This window comes from Coturnix japonica, chromosome 3 (genome assembly GCF_054131305.1).
Source record: "Coturnix japonica strain WE chromosome 3, WE-NBRP24, whole genome shotgun sequence".
NCBI lineage: Eukaryota > Metazoa > Chordata > Aves > Galliformes > Phasianidae > Coturnix > Coturnix japonica.
In genome coordinates this window covers 19,312,501-19,339,342 of record NC_140665.1, presented here as the reverse complement: position 1 = coordinate 19,339,342, position 26,842 = coordinate 19,312,501, and the positions used below count along the sequence as shown (strand labels likewise).

The following is a 26,842-nucleotide window of genomic DNA, read 5'->3' as shown; positions in this document are numbered from 1 at the left end:
TTCCACACACCTCTAAATTACAAGTAATACTTATCTAAAAGAAGCTCTTGGGGATGGAGAGGTTGTGTGAGGCTGCGGTCAGAAGTCTGACATCCTCCTGAGTAAAATTCCCGTAGTGGGACCAGAGAGTGTTAGCCTGGGAGCTAATTACTGACCTTGCTGGAGCCATACCCACAAATGGAGAGAAACTGCATCAGAAGGAATTATTTGGCTAATAATGCAATCTTTAAAAAGCTTCTTCGCAGCTCTTTTGGCAAACAACAAATACTGCAAATAAGAACATATACTTCTAAGTGTAAAGCAACAAAATAAGAATAGACTAAAAAAAAAAGAAAAAGAGAAGTATCCTCTTGTGAATAATCACAGAGAAATTGGATAAGCAGAATGCTGTTTGTGTTTCAAGATTACCTTACTTGTTATTTTTATTATTAATCACATACAGAGCTTTGTACAGAACTTGGCAAAGCATAAGTACAAGAAGGCACTTATTGCAAAGCTTTAATAACCTAGATAAAAATCTGCTATGACTGCTCCATGTATGACTAGAGGTTTCGGGTATAAATTTGGTGAAACCATGTGCTCTTTTTTTAATGCCCATTTTTCTCTTTAAAGTGTAGCTGTAAATGAGTATTGCTTTATTATGCATGTTTCCTTTAAAAGTGAACATGACTCCCTTTAGGGGAATTCAAGTAATTTGTTGCCACAGTAATCTTTTCTATCCTGAAATGTTAAATACTTGGCTTTCCTCCACGCCTTCACCTCTCTCTAGTCTGCAAGTGTCATTTCCTCCCCTCTTACTTTTATATTCAGTGTTCAGATGATTTTTATTCTCTTCCAATTCATGATTAGGTTACAGTCAGGGCTGTCCCTCTGAGTCATCTATTTATTTTCTCCCTTTCACATATCTGCAATTTGTAAGCAGCCTGCCCGCCTCCATTCATTGTTTTACCTTTCTGCATAATTGGCCATTGCTATTTCCTTTGTTTTGTTTTGTTTTTTTCTGTGTATTGTAATTACAAAGTCTTCATACTGGCTATAAGCATGGATTTGTTTATAAACAAAGATCTAGCCCAGGCATTTTTTCCTTTTCACAGAATACCATTGTTCTTGAAGTAATTACAATTAGGCCCACAAGTTACACCACTAGCATGGTCACAAAGCCAAGCACTTACAAACTGACCTATATAATATGTGTGAATTGACCTGTCTAATCCTACTTCAGGCTCTTTTACATAAGCACTATGAAATGGCCTGTATGACAATGGCATGCTTGTTTGCAGGTAGGATTGCTGCCTTATTCTGTGTACAAGCTGTGCCTCCTCGAGGGCAGAATAATCATAACAAAAAAAATTACTTTTGTATATAAGATAGCCTCCTCAGCTTTTGTGTCGTTTGGTAATGTTATTCCTTCTGGGAATCTCGGGTTGATGGGCCTAATTGGAAGTCTGCATGCAAATATCCTTTTGGCTCAGCAGATGTCAGGTGGGCATGAACCCAAGGTTCATGCAGATGTGGAGCACGATGAGGGCAGCTGCAGGAATGGCACAGACCCATTTTCAGCCCAGATTTGTGCCCTCAGCCAAGCTCATAGATGTGCCAACCTCCATTTCCAGCACAGCACTACCTGGCCTCACCGAGCTGGGGGCCACATCCTGGCCCTACCCCAGCCCCAAGGAGGTATCCAGGTTCACTACCGCCTCGCTCGTGCCAGGAAAAAGGCTTGGGCAGGTGTCTTGAGTCCTGTGGGACAGTGGGTTAGAAAGTTACAGCAAATGAAGATAGGAGGGTGTTGAAGGAGAGATGGTCCCAGGATTGAGTTCTCTGGGGCATTCATTTCAGTTTAGGCTGCTTGCTGGCTAGCACAAAGGTAGGCACATCGCAGCCTTTCACTGGTTTGCTGTAAAATTTGTTCTTCTTCCTGTTGCTACCTTTAAGTCCGCTTTCTTTCATTCAGTTCAGTAACCTACAGGCATTTTGTTGTCAATGATCAGGAGCTTCGTTGAGGCTGAGGTCTGGACTGTTGTTCCTATGCTGCAAGTGCTATCTAAGTAAATTGAATTGAAGCTAACTGAGATATGTCTAAAGGAAGGGCATCTATAGATCCATTGTAGCACAGCAACATATTCACTTCAAATTGATTTGTCAGATTTTTAAAACTAGTAGAGTATGTATTTCAAAGTTAGCAATAATTCACTATTTCAGTATGATTCAGATTTAAAGAGGAATTACTCAAATGTTTTGTTTGCCAAAAATACTGAAAGTTAAATTTACCTTACGATGCAGTACTTTCTATGTAGTTGCACAGTCCTTGAGATGCCTGATGTCAGCATCCTAGTCTAATCTCTGTTCCTTCTAGGTCTGCTGCCATACACTAACTACAGCTTCCTGCTTACTGCATGTACATCTGCTGGCTGTACTTCCAGTCAACCACTTTCAGGTCAAACTTTGCAAGCTGCTCCTCATGGTAAGGGGAAAAAGGCATTCTTACAGACCTGCAATGATGCAGTCATTAGGTCTTGTATTTTTAATGGTTTAACAAGGTGCAAAACTCCATTATCATCCATCAAGCTATCATGTATAAATTTACACAAGAGAATTTGTCTTTCTTCTTGGATCTCATCACTGTCTTTACACTGACTGCCTAGCACTGCATTTATGCTTTGTTTTTATGACAATTTTTCCACTTTTATCTTGAAGTTAGCAAGGCTAGATTTAACAGATGTATGTTTTTAAAACAACAAATAAATGTGCAGGATAGCCAGACACAGAAATGCTGGAGTCTTTGACTTTGTTCTCCATTAATCTATATTTTGTCTAGTTAGATACATTTAATGAGTGTTTAATTAAGAATGTGTATTAAATTCTGTTATCCTTTCTGGCACCGTTTAATGCTTTTGTTACATTGCTGAAAGCAACAGCACAAACTGTAAAAATGGAAAATGCATCTTTATGTATCTGTCATTAAGTTAAATTAGTGTCATTGTGGTGTAAATAGGGGTATGGCCGGAACCTCATCATATCATAGTCAGCTCAACAGAAGTAGAAATCTACTGGAGTGAACCAAGGATACCCAATGGACTCATTACTCAGTATCGATTATTTCGTGATGAAAAACAGATATTCTTGGGTGGTAGTAGAGACCTGAATTTCACAGATGTTAACCTGCAGCCTAACAGTAGGTAAGGTATACTAACGTACTGTGATAATGTGTGAAATGTGATGAAAATGTGTTTGTGAAACATACAAAAATGCAAGTTACTCCTTTAATGCAAGAAAAATCTCTTCCTTTTTTATTTATTTGATTAAAAAAATGGCAACGGGCACTTGTGGGAAGCTTCTAAATGTTGGAAAGATTTGATTAAATGATTATTTTGTTCTTTTTCTGAGAATAAGTTATTGTTTTGTTATTCTTTTGTTGGTGGTGGTCCTTTATCAGTTGTTTGTTTTTTATAGAATGAACCAGAGAATGGATTGGGTTGGAGGGGACCTTAGAGCCCAACCAATTCCACAGTCCTGTCATGGGGAGGGGTGTCCCCCAGCTCAGGCTGCCCAGGGCCTCATCCAGCCTCGCCTTGAGCAACTCAAGGGATGGGGCGCCACAGCTTCTCGGGGCAGCTGTGCCAGGGCCTCACTGACCTCTGAGTAAAATTTTCCTAAGTAATATAATTAGAAAAATTAAAGGTTTTCTATGACAGTCAGCTGTTAGTGTGGTTTATAATGTTTTTTTGTGAATATTGAATATCAGTTGCTGATACTTTGAATAGGCAGTTCTGAAATTCTGAAAGGTTTTGCATTTTTTGAGGGCTGATATTCCTCTTATGTAAACTCCTGCAAATTTTAGTATGAAAACTATTATTTTGATTATCTAAGAAATCTTTAAGGTGATAATGTTCACTAATTTGGTATTTGTACTCTATTCACTTTAAACTAGAGAAAATGTGAATGTTCTATTACTGACATGCTTAAAGCTTCTAACTGTAGCGCCTACTGATCTTTTTGTGTTTGTGCAGATATGTTTACCAGCTGGAAGCCAGCACATGGGGCGGCAGCAACACTAGTGATAAATATGTTATACAAACACCAGTGGGAACACCAGAGAAAATTCACGTTCCATATAATGTCACAGTAATGGATGCATATTCTATATTCCTAGCTTGGGACATGCCAGGTAAAAATGTATTTCTGTGTATCATTTTGTAGCAAAATGGGTGGAATAACACTATATTCAAGCAAGCAGTTGAATCATCCTGAATTTTTTATTCCGTGTATTTGGTTTTACTGTTTGTGTGATTTAAATAACCAGTATCTATATCTGCTGTTTCCTGGAGACATATTAGTTTAATGTTGTTGACCTATATACTTGACATGGGTATTGTGAGGATTAGCTAATCAAAAATCATGCATTAATTTGATCTTGTAAATTATTACTGAATACAAGTAGTATGAGGGAAAGAAGCAATTACACTGAAAATAAGTTTTCCCTTATGTTCCAACCAACCTGAGTTATCAACAGGGAGACCTGCCAACCTTCTGGGCTAGTGATGTCTTTATATCTATTCTGGCAAATAAAACGTACAGTTGTCCATCAGGTATACTGCATTGAACTCCTTTAACAAAAGGTGTGAAAGTGTGATACAGAGATCCTTCACTAGCTTTGACCCTGATAGAATAAATTTAACTCACTACAGTGCCTTACTGTTACATGTATGTATTACCTTGCAGGATGATTCTGAGCAAAGACTCAGAATTTCTTTGTCCTCTTGTTCCTCTTCCCTTGAACATCATTAGGTTGTCTTGGCCTTCAACAGAGGTAGAGTAGAAAGGAATAAGTGAATAACGGCGTCTTCTGTAGTTCGTTTCCATCAAGGTGTCTTCCAGTTTCTAGATATTTTTTTTTTTTCAGTTGTAATGAAGTCAGTTTTTTTAGATATTTCAAATGTTTGCATACTAGCAACAATATGTGCTTTATCAGTGAACTCACAGAAGTGTTTGATGTCACCTCTTCCTAATTATTTAAGATATTTGTGCCTTACAGAGCAGTCGCAGCAACATCAAGTGACATTAAAAATAAAGTGACCTAGAAAAGGTATTTTGCCTTCAGTGCTGGGATCGCAAGTATTGCAGCAGTGCTTAGCAGCGTTCACCCTACCCATTTAAGCAATGGTTAATAAATCTATAATACCCTGAGCTGTCAATCTTTTAGTTTTCAGAAGCACAAAATCCATTATAGAAATGCTATAATATATGAAAAAGATTAAAATCTTAAATTAAACTTTTTCCCCTTCTGCCTGGAAGGATTTAGAACCTAGCAGAAGGCAGGTGAATTCGAATGGCACATAATCTACAGTTGGTTTTATTGGAAAGTGACTTGTACTGTATTATAGTTTTGATAATAAATGTAATTTAAGATACAAAATATTCAGCAACATTTTAAATAGATTTAAAACATAAGAGTATACTGGAAAAGTGTAGGCTTGTGTTGAGTGAGGTGTTTTCCTTCTCATTCTAGATTTTTTTTTTCCAGCTGCTCAAATTGCTGTTCCATGTAGCAGTTTACAAGCCTGCAAGGAGCATCAGGCTCTGTGTGCTAAGTTTGGTTATGCTGCAAGTAAGATTATGTGTACAGAGTTTTGCGCATTATCTAAGCCGCACAATCAGAGGGGCGAGGGGGAGATAGGACATTATGAATCTACTGTAGAGGATGAAGGGTTGATATAAACACGCAGCTGTAGGAATCGTTCTCCTCAGACAGGGGAAATAACATGTCCTTCCCAGCTACTGGGTTGTAGCCTCCAAACTCATCTTACCTTTGTGGATATTTGGTGATTCAGTCCCTTCTTCTTTGCCTCCATGTGGCATCAATTACTTAAGCCTTTAAGTGTGGACAAGAGATTGTTTTTTATGCAGTACCCCAGTAAGGATAGATGGAAAAAGAAAAACTGCTGTTCCTTTTATCACAGTGCCCAAGGGCCATTTGCTGATCTTTCTTGAAGAAATGGGGAGTATTAAAAGAAGAGAAATGCTACTAAAATAAACCCTGTGTGCAGAAGCATAGATGTATACAGAAGCTCAGAAATGCATTTGTGACTGTTCATAATCCTGCTTGTTCAGAAATATTTGAGTTCTTACTGCTTTTTAACAAGAGGAAGATTGGAGTGGAAGTTTGTTCTGGATGTTCCAACCTGGAATGACTAATAGGTCCTATACATGCAGACTTCTGAGGCCACAACTATTTCCACCTTGGTAGAATTTGCCTAAACATTTTATCCCTATTCATGTCACTGTGTGATCAAGTAACCTTTTCTACATTCTATATTTTTTCCACATATCAGTCTAATACATTATATTGAAATAATACAGATTTCACTTTTAAACCCTGAATCTGGCTTTTATTATAAGGAATGGGATTCACTTTAGAACAAGCCAGTTGTTTTAATTTGTACAGACTCTGTGAAAAAGGAAGATATTAAGTTTTGATGGGATGGTAGTTTGTTATGATGTCTTTGTGTCTGTGGGCATCAGGGATGCTTTGGCATTCTACCTACTAATTTGCTGTAATAAATTTTGATCAAATATTCACCCTCAGGATTAATTATGGGTATCATATTATGCAGACTTTCCTTTTGTCTTGCTTTAATTATAATATTTCAAAACTGGGATGTATCTAAATATTATAACTTTATAGTTATGTATCATTTCACAACTCCTCACTCAGTCAGCAGTAATGTAGCCAAGTAGTGGCTGAAGTGATAGGTTCCGAAAAAATATTTGACACACCTCACTCACTGTAGAAAATAGGACTCTACTGTCTGAAACAGGTATTCTATTATCTTGTGCTGCACTGCCTCAATGCACAGACCTCAGTGGTACAGTACATTTCACTGACATGTTGGAGAAGGATATGTTGCAATTATTATGGAACTAATGGTTATTAGTGTCATGGATAGTGTCCTGGTTTTATCAGGAGAAGGACTGATATTTTTCATAGTGTATGGTATGAGTCTACGATTTGGATTTAGGACAACAATGATGTTGATAAGACAATGATGTTTTAGGTACTGCTGAGCAGTGCCAAGGACATTTCAGTTTTCCAGCTTCTTGCACTTCCCTGCCAGTGAGGACACCAGGAGGGGTACAAGTTGCTGGGAAGGGACAGAACAGAACGAGGACAGCTGAACTAAGTGGGCCTAAGAGATATTCCATACCATATGACATCATGTGGGAAAAAAAATACCAAAACAAACAAAACAGAACAAAACACAACAACCACCAAAAAAAAAAACAACCCCAAAACCACAACAAAAAGTAGAGGAGTTAGCTGGGGAGCAGCCACTGCTCAGTGAATGGCATCAGTTAGTGACTGGTGAGGAATTGCATTGCATATCACTTGTTTGCATCTGTATATATATTATATATACACACATATTTATATGTGTATATATATTTATAATTATAATTACTGTTATTTCTCTCCTTTTTTTTCTAACTTAATGAATTGTTTTAATCTCAGCCTACAAGTCTTAGTTTTTCCCAATTCTTTTCCATTCCACTAGGAGTGGGGGAATGAGCAAAAGTCTGTGGTGTTTAGCTGCTTGCCAAGTTAGACCACAACAGATAGAAGCAGAAAAGCTGAATTGAAACAAACAAAAACAAACAAACAAACAAACAAAAGAACTACCATAAATCTCCTAGTGCATATCCATAGATGTTATTGATGGGTAGGCAGGTGGCCATCTTGCATTTCAACTCATCGAGAAGCCCACTTGCCCTCACTGGGGACCTAATTCTTCTAGATTTGTTCAGTTGCTGGTAATAATAAACTCAAAAGAAGTAGTATTCTGTCCTTTGCTTCTATGTTATTTTCTTTGCACACTAATGATTATCCACATTAAAATGTTTCCTTTCTTTCATCGCGTTTTAAAGCTCTACTTCAACCATTTCTAGGATTGCTTTAGCAAATTAGAGTGAAGGTTATGTAACGTATCTATTCCTACTTTATTCCTGTTTGGACCAAACCTTGTATTTGAATGGCATTTGCATCTCATCTTCGCCTATTATATTCATCAACTAACGTGGTTTCAACTTTGTTTCAGAAGAACGATCAACATGATCTAAGAAGTTGTACTGACTTTTGCTAAGGCAATCTTACATTTCCTCTTTTATTTATCACATAAAATAGTGTTCACACCACATCACTATAGGCCAATTTTTTCAAGCTCCATGTTCACAGTTTTGCATCTTAAAAGTAATCAGCAACTCCATTGTTTCTGCTTTGTTGGGAACACTTGAGATAACCAGAATGAGATACCTGGATATGCAAAGTTTAAGTTTAGTACTTAATCTCAGAAAACCAAATATATTTTTTATTGTGTGAGATTAAATATTAACATATCAATTTAGTCTTCATCCTTTCACTTCTTTTTTTTTTAACATAAAAGACATTATATCTTTATTTTAGTATTTGTTGACTATAACTGAAACAATTCATCTATTTTGTTTAAGTTGTGATGAACTTTCACATCATATTTAACAGCTTTTCATAAACTGACTTCAAAGAGATTTTTAGTAATCAGTCTGTAATAGAGAAAGTGACTTTTGTCCCACTTCTAAGTATCTTGTGCTACAGATGCTATTTTATGAGCTACCCTAGTTTTGAAGTCAAAATGAATTTGCAGAGCTTTTGCACAGAATTGTATATTAAGCATTACCCAAATATGCCTACACAAAAACAAGGTTTCATTTGATTCACTTGTCCCATTGTAGAGTGTGCACCTGCTGTGAAATGAAGTCTCAGAGAAAAAAAAAAAAAAAAGGAATAATTTAACTTTTTTTATTTGTAAAGATAATCAGGGTTTTTCTGATTACATCTTCACTTCATAAATGTTAAATAACCTATCAGCATCTAGTTGTTGTAAATTATGAAGAAGAGTATTGCTGGGAATATTAACCAAGTAAATCCTTGTTCTTTAGTGAACATGAAAATGTGTTATGGCAGGTTGTCATTGTGCTCATGCTAACTTTGACACCAAATAACAAAACTGCCATTTGCACTTAGGGTAAATTAGTTCACTTGTGCTTTTACGGTTCCTTTTATTCTGACATAAATTTATGAACTCTGGAACTAACCGAGTCATGTGGTTTACCATCTGACTTTAACAAATATGCCTATTTTGTTTCCTTCAGTCATCAGAGCACACATAGTAGCAGCAGACTGGCTGCAGATGCTAAAGGCGATTCTGGAACATACAAGGTTTTTTGACATATTTCTGTGTATGAGTGTACTTCTTTATTTTTTGGATTATGAAGTGATCCTCTGATCCTAGCATTTAGTGAATTTCATCAAACTGTGGAAGCATTTCCAGTGAATATTTGAATTTTGTAGTTTTATTTGCAGTTTCCTTCTTGCTCCCTGAAAATATTTTATTCTGCTGGCCATGCTTATTAGTAGTATAATTTCTAATATATTTGCAAGTTTTAGTAGCAGTTTAGCATTTGAGATTTCTTTTTATCATTCCTTCTTATATATATATAGACCGAGTGCTGGATGTGAGTCAGATATTTTGAACTAGGTGTCCTTTGCAGCATGTTACTGATTGGATTCAGTTGTAGTTGCTTATATTTCATCTTCCTTGGGAAACCAGGCATTCTGAATAGTTCAAATTTGTAAGTTTTCTGGTGATCTTTTGCCCAGAATAAATGCAGTTATTAGATGCACAAAAGGGAATTATGTGTCACATTTGTAAGTTAGTGAAAGATTCTTACTGAAAAATCTGCTATGTCATAAGGACTGGAGAAGAGGGCGAGCTTACCTTTCCAAAAAAATCATTTTCTTTCTTGTAGAAACTATACTATACTTTAAGGTCACTTCTCATCTTTCCTTTGTAGTATCCTACACAATTTTAACAATGTACTTCTATTATTCCATTCCTAATTATTTTTCCATAAAAATTTACATTGAGAAAGAAAACTTTGCATTTGTATTTTTTCTACTTTCTGTCTTGTTCTCCTTTCACCTCCTCTTCAGTGACTAATATCAGTATCCTCTTTATTCCTCTGAACTGATCATCTGAATAAGCTTGACACCATGCTTCCACTTCAGGGCTATTTTTTTTTCATCTTCTTAGATTAACAGCATTTCCTCTGTCTAGCATCTAGTGATGCAGCATATTCTTATTTTGGGGGGATTTTCATCCCGTTTTTCTTTAGACAATTGTGAAAATCTGGCATTTCAAATATTTTTCTGATCTTCCAGAGTATATCTATTGTTTATAGCACCATACAGAAACTGGAAATCTCCCGTTTCTTGTATTATTTTTTTTCCAGTGCCAGTTTCCTCTGCCAGTGAGTCTGAAGGGATGGCATATGGCTTAGCTTTGTTCTCTTGGAGTAATAGATTTTTCAGCTTCTCAGCTGGACTGGAAAACAAGTAATTGACAGCGTGGGAAGATGAGTAGAGGGGGGGGGGAAAATGTTTGAATTCAAACGAGTAAAAATCAGTTTCATTTTCCTTCAACAAAAATCTAGAAATTGACAGTTTGTTTTATACCAGCTGAAATGACACGTTTGTTGGCTTAAAGTAGTGTATTGTACTCTTCTAGTAGAGTAGGCTAAGCTACACTGAGGTACTGCTGCTGGGCTAACAAGGGATAATTTGCTAAATGGTGGCAATTCACTTCTTTGATCATATGACTCTGTACTCCAAAAGCAGTGCTTAGTAGCTGTTAGCCCTCCAAAATAAAGAAATAAAAGCAGCCCGATTCTCAATTGTAAGGTCGCTTCTCTTCCCCAAAGTAGCAATTGCGACACTTGCATTGACTGAAGTGAATTTTGATTTTTAACTAAGGGCTGTAATGTGTATCCTCCAATTGTGATCTGCAGGTGGATCTTTTTCGGCTTATATTTAAATGGTTTTAGTTTCCAAAAGAGGCAGTAGGCAAAACCTCCAGAGGAGCTTGCTTTTAAAATTGCATATGATGAATCTCTTTGAAGTTGTCTTACACTGGTGTTAGCATTTCAGATAATCACTGGTTCTTCTGTTTCACAACAGGGATATTCACTGTCGATACGCCTTTGGAATACAACGTTTTGCTGAATGCAAGAAGTCCCGCTCTGCTAGTAAAGCCAGCAGGTCGGGCACATTTTGCTTTTGTGGATGGCCTAGATCCCTTCACCCTGTATGAGATAAGAATACAAGCATGCCAGAATGGTAAGAGGTTTTTTAAAAGGCTCACCTCTGTGACTGGAAGGAAATGGAGATTTGCCAGACAGATTCAACTCAGCAGAACAGACAAAATCTTATTTCTACATCAGAGTGAAATGTTTACCCAGTAAAAAGAAAGCCTAGCACTGAATGAAGCATTAAATATTTCTCCATGTTACATCATGAATAATTTACATGGAGATTTAAAAAATGAGTTTTAGCCTGTATGTGCCATTTTATTACAAACTCTTCACAAATAGCTTATCGGTTTTTGAAAATGTGCACATAGAACGAAATGGGTTCTGCAGCTGTTCACCTGGAAGATATTGAAATCATAAAGACACTGTGGAAGAGCCTAAAGATTACAACATTTCTTAAACTTAGTAGAACATTTCAAAATCCTATTCAAATCTTTCCACAGTGATACCTTGGAACCAACTATCTTCACACCTCTACTGGGGAAAGTCAGGAGAAATTCATTGATGAAGTTGCGCTTATTTAAATGAGTATTTAATAATGACAGTGGGTGAAATGAGGCAGCTTTTCATCAGGAGCTTTTTGACTTAAGTTTCATCTCCTTTTACTGTATTATCTATTATTTCTGGTAGCCTACTTTGGAAATGCTCAGTCCTGAGCTACATCACAAAGAAAAAATTGATGCTAATGGAAGAAAAAAAGGAGATTCTGACAATGTCACACTGATATGTTAGTGAAATCTCAGTTTGCTCCTCCTCAAATTTCTCTCAAAAATGTTCATTATTTTAAACTTCTATCACTGATGTTTATCTTACTGGCCTGGGGACCTTGTTGCACATTATAAAGACCATTAGGAGATCCCGAAGGGTTTTGTGGGGACAGAATAACAGTTGTGGTTACACAGTGTTTTAAGCAACATTTAAATAACTTGCAAAAGAAGCCTCAGCCAGTGATTATTTAAATACATTTTATTTTTTATTCTTTCATATCTCCTAAACCATCCTCTTGGTTTTTGCTTTCTTGGGTGATTTACTATCTTCATTGTGTAAATGTAGACCTCAATAGAGCTTATTTGGAGAGCACGTTTATTTTCTTGTACTTTCAACTTTTAAATCAACTTTTAAAATGACTTGTTTTGTTTGAGGAAGAAACTCGCATCTCTAAACAAACATCTGGGTTTTGTAGGTGGATGTGGAGTTAGTGGTTGCACATATTCGAGAACTGCTGAAGCACCTCCTCTAGAATTGAGCCCACCTACCATTAAAGCAATGGGATCTGCACTCATAGAAGTGAAGTGGGCACCACCTAAGAAACCAAATGGCATAATTACCAACTATTTTATTCACAGGTAAATGCTTTTTCACCTCAGATTCTGTAGCCATACTGAACTGTTCAATGTCTTGAAACATTAGTAGGTAAAAAGATATGATAAAAAGTCTGTCAACTTTCCTTTCAAGTGCTGTGTTGTTATGTATGGATGGACATGTTGAGAATAAGAACTGAGAGGAGAATCACATTCCAAATCTTCAAGTAGAAAAAAACAGGTGCAAATACATTTGCCAGAATTTGAAAGGACAGACAAAAATTGTAACATAGCTGCTCCTATTGTGTTTACTTAAAACAGTAGGAACATTCTTCAGCCCACTGATAGTCAATTGGGAAATGTGAAGTGGAAATAGGAGTGACTCACTATTTGTGAAATTTTCAAACCCAAACATGGTATTTGGATTCCTAAAACAGAACAGTTTTCTAAGTGGAATTATGTTCCTGTTGTTAAGTAAGTAAGTAACCTGGAGTGTGATTATAGTTCAGTTCCATTCCATAAAGTCTTCCAATTAAACTACAGCTCTTCATGTCCCATGATGTTCATTCTCAGCCGTCTGGGTGGCTGACTGACATTGTCACTCCCTTCAAGGGGCTTCATACGCTTTGTGTGAAGATTTTTCTACATAGATACTCATGTTTAGGGAAGTATCAAAGTAGCAGAGCACTGTGCCCATTGATCCTTTAAAACCTTCCTGAGGAGATCTTTCTAGAATAGCTTTAGAAAGCCAGAGGACATAAAACTCAAGCCATGTGTTGGACAGGGATTAAAACTCTGAAGTTCTTCTTTCTTTCCAACTACAAATATGTGCGGCAAACACATGCTGGGCTGAACCTGACTTCCCACACAGAGTTTGGGATGTTTTATTATATTAGAGCTCCAACTGAGAAGACAGAACCAAATTACCTTTTTGAATCAGCAGTGTTAATTAATATAAATTCACTTTCATGTTAAGTACATTAGTAGCCTCTAAAAATTCCCTCTCTTGAAAAATCCTTTTGTTTGCTATTTTTTAATTGTCTGACCCAAAAATACCAAGTCTCTCTCCCATAAAAAGAGAAATAAAGTGTGTGTTATAGCCTAAGACATGTCCTCACTCTGTCGGTTTTGTAAATAAAGCTGATGATTACTGTGGCTATTCCATGGCAGCCATAGAACAGGAAAACAGGAAATATAATGCAGAAAGCCTGCTTCAATGAAAAATACTGTAAATTGAATTTGACAGCATTTGATGGCATTTGATTATTCTAGTCACAGCCAAACAATGATATAAAGAGTAATATGAAACAGAATGTGTTACTGCCTAGCAGACTCAAAAGCAATAAACCTTCCTGCAATGTGACACAATCACTTCACAATCATAATTGTAGCCTGTTTGATACCTCTGAGTACAGCAGAAGGGCACTGACTGACATAGATACATTTTGTTTTTTATTTAAAGTGAAATGAAAATGGCGCACTGGGGCTCCAGATACAATCGTTATATTCACCTACATAGGCATGAATCACTTGGCAGTTATTTCAGCTGAAGTTTAAATGTGCTTAGACAACAACAATATCAAATCTTTCTCAGATAGCTGCAAAAAAATCAGAAATGGGATGTAAGCACATAGTTCTTTTTCATTTTGTAGCCACACATAGCCTTACATTGTTATAGCATCAAGGCTGCATTATTTCCATGGGAAGTTATGGCATGTATTTTCTTCTTCATCATGTACCTTTTCCTTACTGCATCCCCACCAAAATAAATTAATTAAACCTGGAATGTTTGGGGAGTTTGTGTGTGTGTGTGTGTGTGTGCATGCAGATCTCTGCATTAGAATGGCAGGACTCATGCTTGTTCCTCGAATCACAGAATCAGAGGTGTGTTTGCAGCCATTTTGTTACAAACTAAAAATTAAAATACTAGCCTAAGATAATAGAGATGGTGATGTTTTATTCTTGATTCATATCAAAGACTTAAACACAGATCTGAGGCTTTTAAAGTTTTCCAGCAAGGACCATGGCTTAGAAGGGATTGGAAATGATATAACGTGGTCCATGAAACAAGTATCCCCATTCTACTCCTCTTCCCATTCATCATTATGTAACATCTTTATGCTCTAGAAGAAGTAGTATTGTGGAAATAAGTGATGTATTTCTTCTTTTAATAAGATACAGGCAACATCACCTAATGAAACTGCTCCGACCAGCACGTCGTGTAGGATGTATGAGATGACTCAGTATGGCCTGTAGAATTATAAGGAGTTGGGTTCATATCTGGCTTAAGGCAGTTTCTGAATTTTGTGCTTAAGTCTCAGCATCAAGTTCTGCAAGATTATATTATTTAGTACAAATATGTGAGTCTGTAATCTAGCTCTCATTAGCTGAGCAATTCTCACACATTAAAAACAGGCAGTTTTAGACAGAGGAGATGCCTCCATGGCTGTTGGTTGTTCTGACTTGCAGTGTAGAGGCCTCTAAGCTGATTCTGTATGATCACTTCACTGCTTACTCTTATGCTCTTAAATGTGTACTATACCAGAGATAACTTCCAAGGCACACAGATCTAACCATTATGGGTGAATATATCAATGGATATAAGAACTACTGAAGAGTTTTATTCATACCTGTAATTAGTATAATACCTAGTCTAACTAACTGTGCATTACTTGCAGTAATCTCAGTTTCGCTTGGTTGATTTTCCTTATATTAACAATCTTAAATAGAAAAAGACAGAGAAATGTTAAAACATATGAACTACAGTAGTATAGTCTTGTAACCAAATGGCAAGTAAGGCTGCTTTGTTTAGTTGGATATGAAATTGTAGGGGGGGAATATTGTTGATGTTGCATTCTTCCTCCCCAAAATGATTTGAGAGTGTTTTACCCCAGGGCCAGCAGGCACCACAAAAACATGTACTTTTGTTGCACAGTGACAGATAAATATGTGGATAAGAATTGTGGATTGACCTCAGGGGTTCATGGAGTATCCCTTCTACATAAGGAGGCTGAGGAGTCGGAGTTGCAGTTAGCATTGCAGCCCTCTGCATATAGCTATATTAGACATCTGTCACAAAGAAGATTACATTTTCCTCTTCATGTCATCTTGCTCCAATTGGTTGTGGGGTAGGGAGAATTTGCCCTTATAAAAATAACTCTGTCTGAGCATCTTTAAAACGAATGTAAGCAGCAAATCAGACTATGCAGATTCAGAGACAGCTTCCAGCTCTTGGAAATGTTATTCTCCTTTGCAGCTCATTGTACATAAGAAACACTTCCAGTTAAATGAGCAGTTGAATCTTAAATCTTAAGACGACTGAAATGATTACAGACTGTTCAACCACTTCTGTTCAAAGTTTATTCATACATGAAGATATTCTGGTTTTTAGCATCACAGATGGAACCATTTACCTAACCATAAGTTTCATTCATTAAATATTCAACAGTAATAAGATCTAAATACTTAACCAGACTACATTGTACAGATTTGCTTGTGGATGAGATTACAGTTGGTGGCAAATTTGATCTTGCAGTGTGAAAAACTGTTTATCACAGAATTTGTAAAATTTATAAAACATAAATTTATGTATTCATTTAAGTGCCACAGTGCTTGGCCAGACAAGACAGGTATTAAATGCAATTTTATTGCACTATAACACACTCTCTATTATCGACAGAGATCTTTAGCATGTTTTTTGAGTACAGAGGGAGAAGACTATATATTTCAGTGTGGGAAAAAGGCATAGTGGTGATTCAGCATTCAGAATTGTGTCTTGTATTAAGTCAGTGAGCAGATCCAAGGGATAGTTCTGCACTGGGCATGTACTAAAAATATCTGATGGAATTTGGGGCTCAAAAAGAAATTTTTTAACCCTCCACCCCCCAATTCATTGTGTTGCAAGAGAGAATTGCTAGGGAATCTTTCCATTCTGTTCTACTTGCCATTCTTCAGCTACTTCTACCAACCAATTCTCAGTATCTACACACCTTGTAATTTGCACCTTTCACTACAATAGGGATCTCTAACCTCAAAACTTCTGTTCCAAGGTAAATACTCTACACAGTGCCCATACAGCCTGCTTATCTCAGAATTAGGCAAATTTCTCTTCTTTCACATAAGAAAACAATGTGCTCAATGTGATGAACACGCCTTATATATGTATACACAAAGAATGAATGCACTATATCATACACACATGGATTCTTTGTATTTTTCACGTTTGCATTTATGTACGTGGATATGTACTATTATAAAGCAGCTAAGATTATCCATTTTTTAAAAAAGCTGCATTTTGTGGTTTTCAAGTAGTACCAAGCAGTGCTGTAGGAAGATAAAAACCAACAGAATTGTGCAAAATGCAGGTTTTCTCTTGCCAAGAAAAATACTCTTCAACTTCCATGTGCATGTAGTGATGATGACACCTGGTAGACAGACAAACCAATTTTACCTCTGCAGACTTGCAGTAAATGTGGCAGATAATGTAATTTGTTTTTTCGTTGTTGGCAAGAAGAGTGAGAATGCTTTTATGTTTTGCAAAGGCCAAGGTTCTTGTGAAGAGTAGGAAAAATACTTAAATTCATGTGCAGTACAGCACAGCCATCACTGAGATTTATCACAGTGTTTAAACGTAACCAACTTAATTTCACACAAACATTTTTATGCCAAGTGAAAGAATTGATTTGATAACTCTGTTTTGAAGATGAGTGCTTTCCCTTTTACATCTATTGTAAATAATGTATTAGAAGAGGCCACATTAGAAAAGGGGTGAGGCTCATCTGTAATAATCTCTGATACCCAGAATATCTCCAGGTTCAACAAAAGTAGATATGTGGTGGGAATGGTTGCTATATATACAAATATATGTGGATGTGTATACATCTATATATAAATAAAGAAAAGGTAATATATATAATAATTGTGTGTAATATAATATATGTGTGTAATATATACACACATATACACGTATCCATAACCAAAAGCCTATATAGTTAATTGTCTTCACATATCTTTCTTTGTGTTTTAGAACAAGTTTGTATTTTTGAAACAAACACAGCACTGGAAAAACATACCATTTATTATAAATAAAACGTCTATGTTGTATTTAAATGAGTTTTTGTGATAGGGCTGCAAATTCTGCTGAGTTGCTCATGCACAAGGGATTGCTTACTCCACTTCCAAGAGTAAATGGGATGTTTATTGTGAACAAACTAGAGTTAAAATGTTGAACTTTGGTTTGAGGCCATGTTAGAATATTTATTCCTTATTCATTTGGTAACATTCTGCTATAATAATTCAGGGTAATTTTTCTATATATAAATCCTAAGGTGTATACCTCCAGAAATAGCTTAATTTTGAGAAATGTTGAAAAATTGCACCCATATTATAATTCAAGTTCTTATTTTTCAGCTAAAATAGCTTTCAAAATTTTTAATTCTTGTATCTGATGTATTCTATCCTAGAAGAACAATGTGTTATCAGATATTGCAAATCTGATGCCATGGAGCATGACAGCACACCTGTTTGAAGTGTGTTTTGTAGGATTCTTCTCAGTGAAGGAGAATAATGACTAAATAATTGCCTCAAAAATTCTTTTTCACACCTGAGCACCTAACACAGGTTCACAGAAATACTTTTAAGATGCAGAGATGGCTGAGCAGTTCCTTGCATGCATGTAAATGAATAAAAATATGTTCTGTACTTTTGTGAGCTGCAGGCTGAACTTTGAACTTCAGTATCTACTACCGTGTGACTGGTAAAAGTTATTTTCAATTTTAAATGATTTTTTCAAATTGCATTTGATTTCATTTCAGGCGTCCTGTGGGCAGTCAAGAAGACCTTCTTTTGTTCATCTGGGCTGAGGGAGCTTTGGAATTTATTGATGCATCCGATGCTCTACAGCCTTTTACTCTCTACGAGTATCGTGTCAGAGCTCAAAATGCTGTGGGGTCGGTGGACAGCCTGTGGGCTTCAACCCAAACTCTTGAGGCTTCCCCATGGGGCATGGCAGCCCCTTTGGCACAAGCAACAAGTGCATACTCAGTACGGTTGAATTGGACACAGCCTGTGTTTCCCAATGGTGTTATAACTCTGTATCGAGTCGTCTATCAAGAAAAGCGCAGTGATCCAACATTCAGCATCCCGGCTGTTACAGCAGTAACTGTGACGGTAAGAACTAGCCAAGAAAAACAGGCATGGGTTGTTTTTATGCTGTTTTGATCTCTGTGGCATTTTAAAATCTCATTTTACATGGATTTGGAAAGTAGAGTTTCCCAATTGCCAGTAATTTGTTGTTATACACACATCTAACTTTACCTTACTCTGAAAATACTGTCTTGAGATTTGTCTGATGGTCAAAATAATTTCAGAACATCTGCACAAAGAACAAATCCAGTCCTCCTTGTATGTAATGCTATTGTTTTAATTCAGCTGGAATCATAAACTGAATGAATTTATTAGTAATTAAGTAGTTCATATATGCAAAGCATTTGCTCATATACACTTTTGTAAAGATTCCCCTCTTAATTCATCGGTAACAAAAATAGATTTACTATTATTTTCATTACGCTTACTTACAATAAAATGTTAGTTTTGCACAGCTAAAGTGTTTTTCCCTTTGAGGGACTTTGCAACCATGACAATCAGTAAATATTACTTTTCTGTTCAGTATGTGGAGGGAAAAGGTATGACAACAGTGGGTAAATTAGTGAAGAAAGTGGTGGTGTTTTGTGCAGTTGCCACTACCACTCCTCTCTATATATGATATCCCTACAGAAAGACAGCACCTAGATAGGTGATAGAACTATACTGCTGTATTTGGCAGCCTCCTGAAAATGCTTAAGGTGGTTTTAACAGGGTTGGGTTTCCACAGCCGCGCTACCTCAACTCCATAAACCTAGAATTTTGACTAAATTAAATTCACAGTCCGTGTTCTTACTGGATAATGCTGAAAAGCCACTAAACTTTTAATTAAGCTATTAATTAGTGTTCTGCTTGACAATCATGTAGGATCATAAAGTACAATCTCTGGAATACCCACTAGTAACCTTGAAGTAACAACCTCAGACAAACCTTGTCAAGAAAATATGGGAGAAGTTTCCAGCACAGGAGTGTTACGTACTCTTTGAGGCCCAAATGTATTAAGTTTGTAATATGTTCTTCTGAAACAGAAGACAGATCCTGAAGAGAATGCTAGAAATATGTTCTTTGTGCACCTGAAAGCCTGAAGTTGTATTTTCATTATACAGAGTGGTAGCTTTTAAAATGTAGATTGGAATTCTGAAGTTACAGAATCTCAGTAGATTGTTGTATTTCAGTCCTTCAAATTGTTTTTAAAAAATAACAACAATCATAACTGTGCTGAAATGTCCACAATTTTAAAACCAGAAAAATGGTAGGGCTTCTCCTGATGCTCTACTTCAGCAGCATGCAGTGTGTTGCTGAGCATCAGAATTGACCTGGCCAGTCATGCATTGCAGCGTCTTCTATGCATGCCAACAACAACACAAAACGTCCAAGATGGTTGTATTGTGGGTAATAAAACCAACCAAAATGACCCTTTAAATAATGTTGCCACAGACTGTTTCTTTAACAGCATCAGTTAAAGGTCTTTTAAATTAACAAGCTATTATTTACCGAATTAGTATTTTCCTGGCTCCAAAATCCTTTTCTTTCCCCAAACACCATCCTAAATCAAAATTACGTTCTGGCAGCATAGGTATTGCTACTCTACTAGTGCTGTGGTGGAGCTGACTTGCATGTTTTTTGTACTGCCTTTTGTCATGAATTTTATCAAATACTTATGGTCACTGAAAGTAATGCCTCCTAGCTATTTCCATGGGAACTACTACAGACATGAAGAATGCAGTAACACTGTTTGACAGAGTAAATTCTCAGCTACAAAGCTCCATTTTTCAACAGTCACCACCAGCTGTGCATTTTCACCAGATGACAAGATCCTGCATGCTGTGCAAGTAAAAATCTGCATGGCCGTCCAGAATGTGGCTTGTCTTTCACATTGCTGACACCACTGCTGAAATAAACCACCCACCACCTCACTGCGCTCACATTCAGTGTTTCGCATTGTATAGGAAATTGTTAATCACAGCCTGAACCTCTGATTTACCAGCTGAGGCAAGTGTCGGGTCAGCTGTGGGAGCACAGGGGAAGGTAATTCAGCTGTGCTCCTGGAAGGAGTGGAGCCTGACTCCACCTCTCCTAGACTTCATTTAAGGGCTGACCACCAGAACAGTAGCATCTCTTTTGGAGATTGCTCCTTCATGGAGTTTGGGTCACCAGCCTCAGCATGTTTCATCTAGATTGAAGGCCTCAGAATTGGTGAGTTTTTCCTATAGATAACCTTTGGCTATCTATTATACCACCATTCTTGTATTATTTCTTACTCTATATGCCTCTGTAAGTGCTCAGCAAGTATTGATGAATGTCAGCAGGTGCCATTTTTTCTTCATGGAGCAATTCAGCAACGCACCTCTGCTTCGCATGCACTTCCATGTCAGATGCCATTGTGTCAGTCTGCCCCTCTACTGCCATCTGTCACATGGCAGCAAAATGTAAGGGACTATTGAAGGTTCTACCTCTACTGCCATGTCACCAATATCCACCCCTGACACTGTGGGCCAACATAATAAAATAGGAGGCATTACTTTTGGATCAGGCCTTGTAGTTTTCGCCTTTTTTTTTTTTTTTTTAAATATTACTCTCTGGAGAGAAATCTTTCTACACAGCCCTTCCATTGGTTGCACTCGCTTTAAGCTGTGGTAATCATATTAACTCAGTGGAGTTATTGCTGATTTATACTGAAGAGCTGAGAACTGAATCCTCCCTCTTCTGTTCTGAATATAGCAGAAAAGCTAAAGCTTTGAATCAAAGTTATTGACACAGTGCATAGAGTCCTATTATCAAAGATATCTTCTGGAGGTCAGGTCAATTATCCCAACAGGCAAAAACCTGGACAGCAACTTTCAAAGTTATAGCCCCTTTAAAACAGAGTTTTACCATGAAATTGCTGAAATACCCTTAACTGTAGCTTTGTGAATGAGACACTTTAATTAAAATGTAATTTTATTGAATGAACTAGCATTTCAATGATTAAACTTCTGCCCCTTTAAAATATAGCTTTCAGGGGTACTAGGCTAAATCATTTAATCTCCTAAAGCATCTCTATTGGAGCTCCCTCGTGGGATATGCCATTAGTCATTCTCTCACACAAGCTTCCATGTTACAAGCAAGACTTAAAGTATTAAGCGAGCAATGAGTTCGGTCCTTTATTTAATCTGTTAGACTCCATTTTTATCCCATTAGATTATTCCAGAAAAGAAAGGAAAAAAAAAAAAAAAAAGCAGTGCTAGAATCACAGTAGCCAACCCCACCCTCCCTCTTCTTGGCCATATCCTGGCTGTCCATAAGACATAAAGCTCAACTAAAGTCCAAACATCATCCTGGTGGTGCTGAAGGATACATATAATTTCTAATGTGCTGTGGGCCATTCTACTTCTTTTCCTTCCATTTCCAAAGGCAAGTGGGGAGCATCTTCTGTGTTGCCAAATCATTTGATAGTTTCATTCAGGCTACTTTCCTAAGATGTAGCTGTTTCTTCTCCAGTGAAGATGTGTTAGCCTGTATTCCAACTAATGTCTCAAAGTTGTATCTGTCCAGTCTTGATAAGGTTATCACTGACCCTTTGAAATTCAGCACTGCCTGTGGAGGTAAAAGTGAGATCTCTGCTCTGCTACCACTCAGAACTTTGAGGATTCCCCTGCAGCATCAGTCACTGATGCTGTGCACGTGAGCCTTATCGAGGGTTTGCTGTTAAAAAGTAAACTTCTCTGGCTTGTTTGGCCAGGATTATACTGACGGAAGGTAGGTGACAGCAAGTTAAATTGACATTTTGCTTTATGTGCAGAACAAAGTCAAGTCAAGACTGGTTACAGCAATACAAACTGTTTCTACCATGTCTTCCACTTCGTTTTAACCCTCTAAAGGGAGAAGCATCTTGTTGACAACACTAATGTCAGACAGATGTGCTTATAGAGGAATAGATTGATGCTAAGTTCTCATTTACAGAAACCTGCATAAAATGACCAGATGGACAAAGCAGACTGCTTACCCTCGTGAGCACAGGGCTTAAGCTTTTGAATGTAGGAATCACAGCCAATTTCATTGTAAAGCCAGTACCAGCAAATGGCAGCAAAGCATCAGAGTTGTTTAGCCATTGTATGTCAAATGTTACTGTGAGATAAAACTGTGGGTGAGTTTGGACTTTTGCTCAGTAGATGTATTGCGGATATGTAATGGTGTCCCTCTCATAACAATTGTATTAGGTAGTTGGTTGTTTATTGTGAGCAGGAGAGTTCAAACAGGCTAAGAAGATGACTAAAAAGGTGTAATATGCAGCTGTTAGAGTTCTTGGAGGACAAGAAGATGCAAAAAGCACCTAGAAGTGAGGGTTGTACAGAAAAACCCTGCCTGCATTCTGCAGTGACCCCTGTTGCTCTACAGAATTAAGGCTTTTGCATGTCAAGCCTGCCTTATTCCAGGATGCAAGAGAGAGTTGTGAGCATTACAATGGGAATCTTACGTCTGTGCGTACCTAGAAGCATAGGTCTATTCATGTTGTGTTTTGCAGTGTGAAGCCCTCAGACCAGGTTACCAGGTTTTTCCTACTTTTTTTTTTTTTTTTTTTTTTGGCATAACTATGTCAGCTTGGCGTGTAAAAAATTAACATGTCTATCTCTGCACCGGCAAATCCGTTAGTTTGGATGCAGCTATGCTAACAGTTGAGAACATATGTTGGCTTACTTACATAATGTGGGGAGATGGTATATAACTACACTGGCCAAGCTCCTCTTGGCAGATGCTTTGTCTCTCGTAGGGAAATCTGTAGGCATATTGCAGAATAGCAATAATAATAGAGGCTTTGGTAGGAGAATAAGGCTTTGGCTTGCATAATTAGGCTTTCATAACCAGACACTAATTTGCACATTAAATGTATAAATAGAATAAAGAAATAATGACTGCTTACTGTAAAGCTTCATATATAATGTGCTGTTAGAAGAAAAAAATCTTAACACACCAGTACTGCCATTTACACAAGCCTTTTAAGCAGGATTACAGACCTCTTGAATCTTGCATCCAGAGTTAGTTCCTTTCTATTCATCACATTCAGAAGCACTTAATACATCTGTGTTTAGTTTTTCATTTCTGTTTCCTCTTATAGACCATTGACCGCTTGGCAATGTTGGATGTATCACTTTAATAACAGCATTATTCAGTAGTGCAACACATAGGACTGCATGTTACAGCTTCCCTATAGAAGATGAAACATAGACCACAGCCACCAGAATAAGAAAAATACACCAAAGAGCGGTGAATTATACATGCCTGTTTCAGATGCCTGAGAAACTAACTGAATTGTAAGAAAACAAGGTGAGGGTAAACGGAGGAGTTCCTGCACGAGCAATAAATTCAGAAGATATGCTACTTAGTGAAGAATGAAAGCTGTGAATGGCAGTGGAGGGCAAAAGTTAATTGGGCTCCGTGCTGCTGTTAGGGAGTGGAAAGTAACCACAACCAGAAGCAAGATGGCTGCTCCAGCAGTGCCCTAGTACAGCCAAAAGATCATCTCTTTAGCTCTGCAAGGGCTTCTGGGTTAGGGGGAAATCATACACAGGTGACTAATTTTTTTATGGTTCACAGCCGATCAAAGTGAAATTCAGCAGCTGTTCAGGACAAGTGACCACTCTAACGGCTGTAATATAACCTGCTAAATAGAGAGGGAATTGCATGAGAGCAAGAGGTTAGCTGTGATTATCGGCAGGTGAGTGCTTTATTGAAGTTGAAAGACCATTAACATTGATGGAGTAATTATTTCAACTTGAAAGTAATTACCTTGATGGGTGATAACTTCTCCAGTGTTCCCAGATTTGATTGGACCAAACAATTGTGAACTCTTGAAGCCTAGAAAAATATTACAACAATACTGCAATGTTTAAATTACTGAAACCACTGTTAGAGTATTTTAATTATGCTTAACAGTGAAAAGATTTTAACTTGCAACAACTGGTGACCTCTCATGTATAGAGACATTTGCTTTCTAATTCCAATGAAATGACCCACACCTACCACGTGTGTGCTATATGTGATAGGTTTGCAAATGAATCATGTGATTTAAATGCAATTTTTAAGATTCAGAGCCTCGTTAGCACAGTTTCAGGAAGGACTTGTACTGGAATTGCAGTAATTGTTTTATTTGCCAGGAAAGCTCAATGATCTAAAATGCTTCCTGTCTTCAGACTAAAGTCTGTTAAGCTTACACGGGATGAATACAGGACGAGTGCTCCTTCACACTGAAGGCTGTTTGTTGTTTTTTTTTTTTAAGGCAATCTGTGCCTCACAGACTCTGTTGTTTCCATGCTGCTGCAGAATATGCTGGATTTGGCACTACAGCTCTGTTTAAATAAGCCTTTGGATTGGCACTGTGATGCCCCTCCAGAAACTGATTAAGTGCTTCAGTAAGCCCCACCTATCAAGACAGACATGTAGAATTGCCTAATTAGAGCAGAAAGGACAAAATGGATTGTTGCACAACTTCAATGATTTTGAAGTACTGTGGTAATAGAACTGGATGAGAAAGTGAGAAAGAGAGAGAGACTCCAGCTCCAGCCCACTTCTATTTATACCATTGTTGCTGTAATCCAGGCTACTTCAGTGTCTCCCTGGATGCTTTCAGTAGCCACAGAAACATAACTTTACACCCTGGGGGAGCTCTGCCAAGAATTAAGGAATCATTTACTTAGGATGCAGGGCAGTGGGGAAAGGTTTACCTGGCATCTGTGAGACCTTAATGTGCGAAGCTTACAGCAAAAGAATTTATTTCACTACTTATTTTCTTGAGTATTTTCTCCCTAATTCAGAACTTTGTCCTTCAAAAAAAAAATTTAGACCAGAATTAAGACTGGTGGTGGAATTGTGATTGTCCGTACCTAGTCACACAGCCCAGGTGATTGTGACTTGACAGTGACGTCAAATAACTCAACCCATGTTTTCATGCCTGTACTTTCTAACATAACAATAACATAAAAAAAAAAAAAAAAGAAAAAGAAAAGAAAAGAAAAAAAAAAGAAAAAAAAAGAAAAAAAGAAAAAAAAAGAAAAAAGCCAAAACCAGTATTTTCACAGTTCCTTTCTGAAGTTATGGTTATTTCACAATGTTAGTATGTTTCCTGTTCTTCTCCCTGCTGCTTCAAACATACTCTCAGTTATTATTTAACTTCTCTTTGACAACTTGGTCTGTGATGTAAGGCTTCACTTCCAAAAGTAAGAATCGTAAGTTCCTTAGTTTTTTTCTTGATACGTGATACATAAGGACTGATTCAGAGTCACTCCAGTTACTGCCATGTTGCTCAGTGACTCCATTTAATATCAGATTGGAGTTTAACTCCTCTTACTTCCCCAGGGTTGGGCATATCACAGAGAAGCATATCAGGATCTCTGATACGGCTGAGGAACTGCAAGGTGAACTTGTGAAACTGTGTGCTGGTGGGCATAAGTAAGATCAGTATAAAGGCTGCTCAAATAGCCACATCTGCCAGTGAAGCTCCTGAAGTCACTTTCAGCTGCAGAGAAAGTCAATTGACTAGAGCAGAATGTCTGGATAAATAGGTAATTTTTTCTGCAAAGAAATTACTTCTCTTTTTGGAAATATCTGGCATATTTTATCCTTGGGCTTCTCCATGTGCAGGATCCAGTTTTTACCCATCCCGTAATTCTTTTTCGCTAAGTGAAACACATGTAGTATTGTCTTCCAAGAGATATTCACAATGTCTAATTTTAGGCATCTAACCTAGATTAGAGCATGAACTTCCTTTACGGACCATGAAGCCTCCAGAACAACTGAGGCATGGGCATTTACCACCTTCAGGCTGCAACTGTTTGCACTACACTGCTTTCCTCTAGTGTGCTTGTGTTCCACCAGTGTCAGGCTAGAGAAGGTGGTTGATTTTAAACTGATTAATCAGCTGTTTTTTACTAATGAGGTAGAGAGATTTAAAAGATGGCACCTTCCAACAGAAAATGGTACCAGGCAGCAGTCTGGAAGTGATAACCTCTTGTTTGTGCAGCGGTTGTCATAAGAAAGTAGGCAACTTCATGACAAGCATCATGCCTAAGCATAGAATACCTAAAATGGGACTGTGTGTATGCTACATATTCTGTTTCTCTGTATGTATTTTATATGTGCTTTCAATTTATGCTTTTATTTTTTTTTTCTGTGAAGCATTCCCATAAGACTTGCCTTTGACTTGAGGAAACATGAGCAAGTAAATCAGGTGCTGCAGAAAAACACCA

General features: G+C 37.4%; 1 protein-coding gene across 1 annotated transcript in view; it reads left to right on the top strand.

Annotated features, from left to right (window-relative positions):
• USH2A (usherin) overlaps positions 1-26,842 on the top strand; it is a 342,112-nt gene that overhangs the window by 273,421 nt on the left and 41,849 nt on the right. Inside the window, exons 56-61 of the mRNA XM_085542932.1 lie at positions 2,357-2,464; positions 2,996-3,179; positions 4,011-4,168; positions 11,048-11,206; positions 12,362-12,524; positions 18,293-18,647. Of these exons, the coding sequence (XP_085399058.1) occupies positions 2,357-2,464; positions 2,996-3,179; positions 4,011-4,168; positions 11,048-11,206; positions 12,362-12,524; positions 18,293-18,647 (1,127 nt within the window). The remainder of the gene's footprint in view (positions 1-2,356; positions 2,465-2,995; positions 3,180-4,010; positions 4,169-11,047; positions 11,207-12,361; positions 12,525-18,292; positions 18,648-26,842) is intronic.